Below are 8,185 nucleotides of genomic sequence, written 5' to 3' on the forward strand. Positions count from 1 at the left end.
AAATAATAATTAATATCAGTCTGTGATTCAGATATTTTTAGGCCAGCAGAGAAGGCCTTGCAGGCCCTGACGGCCCGCCACTGACTTTAGATCACGAGTCTCAAAGTCCAGGCCACGAGAGCCGGTGTCCTATATGTTTCCCAACTAACATACCATTGAAACTCTATTGGCTAAACACACCTGATCTAGGTAATCAACAGCAGATGAGGCAGGCTATCTTAAAAACCAGCGGGATGCCGGCCCTCAAGGCCTGGAGTCCTGGACCGCTGATGTAGATGGATGGATTTTTATTTATTTAGAGTCTGTCTATCGTGAGTTCCAGCCTTTGATAAGGATTCACTGTTTTTGTGCCTTAGGAGAAGTCTATACGTGGGGAGACAACGACGAGGGACAGCTCGGAGACGGGACCACAAACGCCATCCAGAGGCCTCGCCTGGTGGCTGCGCTACAGGGAAAGAAGATCAACAGGGTCGCATGTGGCTCTGCTCACACGCTTGCCTGGTCCACCAGCAAGCCCACTAACGCTGGGAAGCTGCCGGCACAGGTACCGTCCTCAGAGCAACCGTTCTGCTGCTGTTTCCAATTGATGGTATTACGACTGTTTTAAGTTCCACTCAAACTATATTGTTTTCTAGTGTTTTCAGTGGTCTTTTATTTAGGATTTTGCCGTTTTTACCCCAAATCAAAACAGCTGTCGTTTTTTTTTTTTTTTTTTTGAGACACATTTTCTGCAGACAGGTAGTAATTCATCAGAAATTCTCATCCAGGTTGTGGTGAGGAACTTAGCTCAGCTAATTTCCCATAAGCCTTTTGCTTACATTGCATGCTAGTTTATAGCACCTCACAAGCCCAAGCGAACATTAGCATAGCAAGAAAATGGTGAGCGATATTGGATCTATCCAGTTGTACGGTTCTGATCTAGATTCCAGCTCTGGTGAGGAAAACTAAGACATTTATGGATCTATTTGTTTGTGAGTGGATGCATCGGAATGGAGCTGAGAAAGGAAACTTTTTTAAATGCAAGTTTTCATCTGCTCCTGATCCAACACAGTTTGATTTCTTAGATCTGAGTCTAAAAAATATTCAGAAATGCAGTTTTAGCCTTAAATTATTTTATATATGAGAAAAATGCTACAATAACATGTTAAAAACGCATTTTTCAATTGGAGTGGGTCTTTAAAAACACCAGTCTTGCCTTTGTTCTGCCCAGGTTCCCATGGAGTACAACCATCTGCAGGAGATCTCCATCATGGCCCTGAGGAACAGGTTGCTGCTGCTACATCATTTCTCCGAGCTTTTCTGCCCCTGCATTCCCATGTTTGACCTGGAGGGTCGGCTGGGTCAGACGGGTCACGGGCCCTCGGTTGGTTTCGACACCCTCAGAGGCATCCTGATCTCCCAGGGCAAAGTAAGAGCCAAAACCATGAGCCTCATCCGTGTCTTAAAATGTCCAAGAACCTAAAAGAAATGTTTTATTTAAAACAGGAAGCAGCTTTTAGGAAAGTGGTTCAGGCTACGATGGTGAGGGACCGGCAGCACGGACCTGTGGTGGAACTCAACAGAATACAGGTATAACCTGTTTGTTCTCCGGTCCTTTAGCAGTTTCTTCCCAGGTCTTACTTTAGATCCCCCCCTCATGAGTATTTCATGTGATGTCTTTGATGCTTTTCCTCTCCTTCGTGCTGTGTGTGATCTGCAGTCCTTCCATCCTGCAGGGAGGCATGTCTGACTTTACTCCACAGATTCTCTGCTTTCTTTCATCTGCACTGATGCCAGGGCGGTGTCATTCAGCCTTTCACACAATCAAGACGCACTGAATTACCTTGTTTGGCTTGCAGGTTAAGCGCTCCCGCAGCAAAGGCGGCCTGGCAGGCCCTGATGGAACCAAGTCGGTGTTTGGTCAGATGTGTGCCAAAATGAGCTCCTTCAGCCCCGACAGTCTGCTTCTCCCCCATCGTGTGTGGAAGGTTAAATTCGTGGGTATGTCTTATCATCCTCCATTTGATAAGTCGGGGATTTTTTTTTTTTTTTTTCCTTCGGAGGTACGATTCCTTTAGAAAACCTCTGCTCTGTGTGGGGTTTAATGCTCTTATTTCTCCTCAGGCGAGTCCGTGGACGACTGCGGTGGAGGATACAGCGAGTCCATCGCAGAGATGTGCGAGGAGCTTCAGAACTCACTGACTCCGCTCCTCATCGTCACGCCCAACGGCCGCGACGAGTCCGGCGCCAACAGGGATTGTTTCCTGCTTAACCCAGCAGCCAAGTCACCTCTACACATGGGCATGTTTCGCTTCCTAGGTATAATCCACATAATCCCTCGGTCAGGCCCACAGTGATAATCCCAAACAAACAGAAAATATACTTTCAGTAAAAACAAACACAAATACACTCTTCATTGATGAAACACCTGCTCTAAACTTTTGAACCCCAGAACTTTCTAGAGTTGTTCTTGACAGTAGCCTCCACCATGCAGACAGTCAGCTGACGCTGGTGATGTGTGGGTAATGCGCTCGGCCTTGCTGTGTCTGCAGGAGTTCTCCTTGGAATTGCAATTCGAACTGGAAGCCCTCTGAGCCTGAATCTGGCAGAACCGGTGTGGAAGCAGCTGGCAGGGATGAGCCTGACCATCGCCGACCTTAGTGAGGTTCGTGCACGCCCCTCCCTCAGTGCATGTGTGTAAATCATCCAGTCAGTTGTATAGACTCGATGTGATGATCAAGGATTTAGTCTCAACACTTTTCTCCACAGTCTTCACCATCACCTCCTTTTTTTTTTTTTAAAGATTTGCTTTCTAGCAGGAGATCAACCCTCCAAACAAGATTTAAGAACTTTCAAACCATCAAGTTAAAGAGAATAAAATGTTGATTTCACATTTATTTTTACAAACACTGTTTAGTTTGTCCTGGTGAGAACGGAGATCTTCCCTGAGCTGGGTTGCTATCTCATTCTTAGTTCTGAACTCTTCCTAAATTTAAAAGACATATTTCAAGCACAAGTACAGCAGAGTTTACAATTCCTCCTTAAATTTGTTTAACTTTTAGTCTTACGTTTGATGTTTCAGGTAAAATCAGCACAATGACTTCAGGGAAATAAAATGTTTCTACACTTCATTTGATGAAAAGCTTAGTCAGTTTCTACCCTCCAACAACAAATATTTGTAAAAAAAAAGAGAAAGTTAGACAATGTTCCTATTGAACTGTCTCTTCCTGAACCCCTTCACCTTGGAATGGTTGCTTCTTCTAGTCAGAAGTTATGAAACACCTTCAGCTCACATGATCAGCATAATAATCTACAGAAAGATCACATTCCTATACATTCCTTCACAGATTAAAACCTAAGCCCATCAGCCTGCAGTCCTGCACTGCTACAAAGGACTTCTAATCATTCAGTAAACGTCACCTTTCATAACACACTTTTCTGCACTGGTTTTACTCCAGCCTCTCTGGCGTGTGCGTAAAAGAGGCGTTGCGAGTCGACTCATGCTCTGATCATACGCCTCTGAACCTACAATAGAGGAAGAGCTGACAGGAGAGAAGGCCTTTTCCCCTCTCAAAGCTGCGTTTGTTTTGTGGTTTTGCCCGTGAGGGATTCGAAAGGTTAAATGGGAAGTGAATTTAGCACAAGGGGATCACTGTGGAGCTCACAGGACATGATCAGTGGGCTCTTGCTCATTCACGTGTATGTAGACGCACACGAGTTCATGCATGCACACAAAACACAAGACAAAGCTTATAATGAAGTAGAAACCACTAATACTCCTTTAACAACACCTTTTTGTTTCTTTACCAAAGAAACGTAAAGGTAAAAACTTAAAAAATCAGTTTAAAGATCCATTCTGATTATCTTTTTTTCAATACATGTCCTTTTTCATCAGAAAAATTACACACAAACATATTTAAAAAACAGTTATCATTAGAGTGGGTCTTTAAAACATGTGCAGCGTCTTTGTTTCTGCAAAATTAAGATGCAAAACTGCAGAATAATGTTAAGGAGACAAGACAGATGTAGAAGTTTAAGTTTGGCAGCTTCAGAATCATTTGGGTGTGTTTTAGCAACATGAAAATACACAAAAACACAGCCATAAAATGAGTTTATTTATTTATTTTTATTATTTTCCCGATTTAAATTCATATTAAATTGTTTAGTTGATAAATGAATAACTCTAAATAAATTATGTAAAATGCAGTGGACCTCATGTTTTGGTGTAAGCACACAAATAAAGCATTAACCTTTGTGCCATCCTAGGCATGTTTACATTAAAAGTGGGGTCATCTGGACCCCACAAGACGGCACGCTGAACATTTTTCTTTTCAAGGATTTTTTTCTTATCGGATGTCCGTGGCAGACATAAAATCCTGTCTATCTTTGCACGAGGGTTAAATAGGAACTCATGTTTTCAAAATGTAATTCACCAAATTTCTTTAAAATTAATAGGATCTGACATTAGAGTTTTGAGGGAAAATATCTCTTCTGAATGTATTGAGCATAAAACATTTACATCTCATTTTGTTGGTTTTCAGGTTGATAAGGATTTCATTCCGGGTTTGATGTACATCCGGGACAACGAAGCCACATCTGAGGAGTTTGAGGCCATGACCCTCCCCTTCACGGTGCCCAACGCCAGCGGTCAGGACATCCAGCTCAGCTCCAAGTATTCCCACATCACCCTGGAGAACCGAGCAGAATACGTGCGCCTGGCCATTAACTACAGGTGACGTACAGTTATTTTAGAACGCTGTTTTGTTTTGGCACACATTTCCTCTTCTTCAGGCGTTCTGTTTTTTGGTGTTGCAGACTCCACGAGTTTGACGAGCAGGTGTCTGCTGTGCGGGAGGGAATGGCTCGGGTGGTCCCGGTTCCCCTGCTGTCTCTTTTCACTGGTTACGAGCTGGAAACGATGGTGAGTCTCTGCTCTAAATGCCTCTGGGATTTGCTGTTCTCAGATGTTTACGGAAACTCTCTCTCAGGTGTGTGGAAGTCCAGACATCCCGCTGCATCTACTCAAGTCGGTGGCCACATACAAAGGGGTGGAGCCAACAGCGCCGCTCATACAGTGGTTCTGGGAGGTGATGGAGTCCTTCTCCAACACGGAGAGGTCTCTCTTTCTGAGGTTTGTCTGGGGTCGCACCCGGCTGCCGCGCACCATCGCTGATTTCCGGGGGCGGGATTTTGTCGTGCAGGTAAGATTTCCACACCGCCTAAAACCATCAACTGTTTTCCACCAGTACTGTTTGTCCTAGTCAAGGTTCAAGGTTTTTTTATTTGCTATATATGCAACAACGTACATTGAAACATATTATTTAACTGTAAATAAGATGAGTAGAATTTTTTTTTTTTGTGAAATAACTGTCTGCCTAATACACCAAGAAACGGGCTGTTTTCAAGGAGTTCAATATCAAGAGACTACCAGACAAGACATGCTAACTAAAACAAGCTAACTTAGAATGAAGGGTGCAAATTAACTGTAATTTTAGCAGATTTTTGTTTTCTATGAAAGCTGAAAACGGCCTGCCCTAATAGACATTATTAAATCAATTCCTTATAAATGGATCAGGTCTTCTGGTGTTTAACATTTTCTCTGATTAACTGCTTTCTGTTGCTGCTGATGTCCAGAGCTCAGTGAACGCACCAGGCGGCCCGAGGTTCTGTCAATCTACATGTTTGTACGTAGGATTTAGGGAAAGAACTGACAGAAATCTGGGCCGATTAGCGCCTCTGCCTGTTGAACACCAGAAGAACTTATCAATTTATAATTGATTAATTAATTTATGTTCAAAATTTTCTCTGACAAATTTCTTTGTTTTGCTGCGGATTGTAGATAAATGACAAAAATATATTAAAACGGAATGAGTTGGGCTGTTTGATTCTGCTAATGTCCAGAGCTCAGTGAACGCACCACCATCGTCTGCCCAAGGTTCTGTCATTTAACCTGTTTGTTTGGGGTCTTGGGAAAATAAAGGGAGAGGGCTGGTGCATGAGACGGAATGAAGGCGTTTTGAGGAGCATAAGTCTACTATAATTGACTAAAAAACTACTTTTGAGGAATGTTTCCTCCTGCTGTTTTTGTTGTTAACCTCAAAATAAAGAAACTTAAATCGGGTAAAGTTTTGGTGTTTCCATGTGGAAGAGAGAAAGAGGTTTTTATCTTGTTATAATGAGAAAACAAAGTTTGTCTTGTTATAACGAGATAGTGGATCTCATTATAACAAGACGACGATCAAAACAAAAAAGGGCAGGCTGTTTTTGGCTTATGTAGTTTTCTAAATAAAAATAAATAAAATGTTTGTTAAATGGTTTATTTGCAATTAATGTTATTAAAATAGTTCAAAGAATGTCAGACAAAATGGGTTGCTTTCAAACATTTTGATCCCACCAAGTCCGACCCTCTTTGCAAAAAGGTTGAACATGTGACGTACAAGCTTTTATGCAGATCTGTTTGAGTTATGTTATTTTTAATGAAAAAGGGAAATTAATTCATCCATTATTTATCGGGGAACAAAGAGCAGATGAGCTAAAGGTCTGGAAATGTGGATCTAATTCAATATTTCAAGTTTGGAGAATTTATTAAACTGTTAAGCATGGAGGTGGGAGGATTATTATTTGGGCTTGTTTACAGTCAACCATGAGTTCCCCTTATACTTGACCAATCCAAAGGGAAAAAGCATCTGTCTGTTTTTTAACATTCATCATGAAAACTTCATTTGTGAAGAATTGTGCAAATGAAATATTTGTTGTTTAAAATATAGTGTGGTAACTCTATAGTGAATGTACATATCTGTGACTGTTAAATGACTAAATGTAAATATGTTTCATCCTCTTCCAGGTTCTAGATAAATACAACCCTCCCGACCACTTCCTGCCAGAGTCCTACACGTGTTTCTTTCTGCTCAAGCTGCCCAGATACTCCTGCAAACAGGTGCTGGAGGAGAAGCTCAAATACGCCATTCACTTCTGCAAGTCCATCGACACCGACGACTACGCTCGCATCGCTCTGTCCGGCGAGCCCGCGGCCGACGACAGCAGCGAGGACTCCGACAATGAGGACGCCGACTCCTTCGCCTCCGATTCAACGCAGGACTACCTGACGGGACACTGAGCCTCTGTAGAGAGGCGGATTTCTTTCACCCAACGGTGCACACATGGATGCAGGCCTCCTGCTGGAACATGTCTGTGGGCGGATGTGCAATATAAGCTAAAGAGAGTAACGCCTGCTCTCAGTACTTTAAAAAGAAACGGAGTGATCTGCTGAACACCTAAATGTTGTGTTTAATGGAAACTGCGTATATACTTAGAGTTACTGAATTTAAAATAAATAAATAAATAAAAAAGAATAAAGGCTCCAGCCTAGCACTGTGGTAGATTCTTCCTCTGGTTTGAGTGAATTACCTGTCCGTAGATTGTTTATAGAAATTGATGTGCAGCAGTAGTATTATTTGTTAACAGTCATGTTTCTTTATATGAATCCAGAAAATAAAACATTTTTAACTAGTCTTTGCCACACTGCTCGCCTCGGCCAGAGCCCACCGAAGAGTCATTTATAGATTCATGTATTCAGCCTTCCACCATGACTGTCTCCTGAAAGAATGTGTATAATATTATCGTGCCATGTATTTACACAAGGTCTCATTCCTGCATTTTAAATGTTAATAAATTTCTGTTCTTAAGTACAACATTCGCGCCTCATTTTGTAATTTATTATCATAAATCCTCTAAACGGATGCAACACAAATGGATGTGCACATATCACAGTGACGGTTATTTCCTGGATTATATCCGCCTTTATCAAACCTCCCAGTGGGGATTGAAGTTCGGGTTAAAAGGACACCACTCGGAGTTCATCGCTCTAATTTATTTATTTATTTTTTTTTCAAACTGGGTCATTCAGGATTTCATCTGTTTATTTTAAGTAGTGCTGTAGCTCGGAATTAAATCTGATGTTTTTTCTTTGGAAATCCCTTTGAATGGAGGAAACAAAGCTTGTAGCAGGACTGTGCTTTGAGAGCTGAGATTTATTTAAAAAAAAAAAAAAATCTCCCCTAATTACCTGTGCGACACAGTGATGTCGGCAGCGAAGGGGGGAGGCGCCGTTCCCTCTGGTGCTGGGAGAAATGGTGATGCGGGGAGGCCTAAGACCCTCCATCCTCCTCTATAGTCTGCAGAATCACTGCTGTGGAAGTGTTGTGCC

The 8,185-nt window shown here is 42.1% G+C and overlaps 1 protein-coding gene across 4 annotated transcripts in view; it reads left to right on the forward strand.

The window, feature by feature from the left end:
* The window catches only part of herc2 (HECT and RLD domain containing E3 ubiquitin protein ligase 2), a 51,431-nt gene extending 43,759 nt beyond the window's left edge, over positions 1–7,672 (forward strand). For all 4 annotated transcript variants that reach the window (XM_024278155.2, XM_024278156.2, XM_024278152.2 and 1 more), the window contains exons 82-91: positions 357–544; positions 1,211–1,408; positions 1,486–1,569; positions 1,839–1,980; positions 2,104–2,298; positions 2,532–2,644; positions 4,521–4,711; positions 4,795–4,900; positions 4,968–5,180; positions 6,824–7,672. In XM_024278155.2, the coding sequence (XP_024133923.1) occupies positions 357–544; positions 1,211–1,408; positions 1,486–1,569; positions 1,839–1,980; positions 2,104–2,298; positions 2,532–2,644; positions 4,521–4,711; positions 4,795–4,900; positions 4,968–5,180; positions 6,824–7,096 (1,703 nt within the window). In that variant the 3' untranslated portion in view covers positions 7,097–7,672. The remainder of the gene's footprint in view (positions 1–356; positions 545–1,210; positions 1,409–1,485; positions 1,570–1,838; positions 1,981–2,103; positions 2,299–2,531; positions 2,645–4,520; positions 4,712–4,794; positions 4,901–4,967; positions 5,181–6,823) is intronic.
* Positions 7,673–8,185: the final 513 nt, after the last annotated feature.

Source organism: Oryzias melastigma, linkage group LG9, assembly GCF_002922805.2.
Source record: "Oryzias melastigma strain HK-1 linkage group LG9, ASM292280v2, whole genome shotgun sequence".
NCBI lineage: Eukaryota > Metazoa > Chordata > Actinopteri > Beloniformes > Adrianichthyidae > Oryzias > Oryzias melastigma.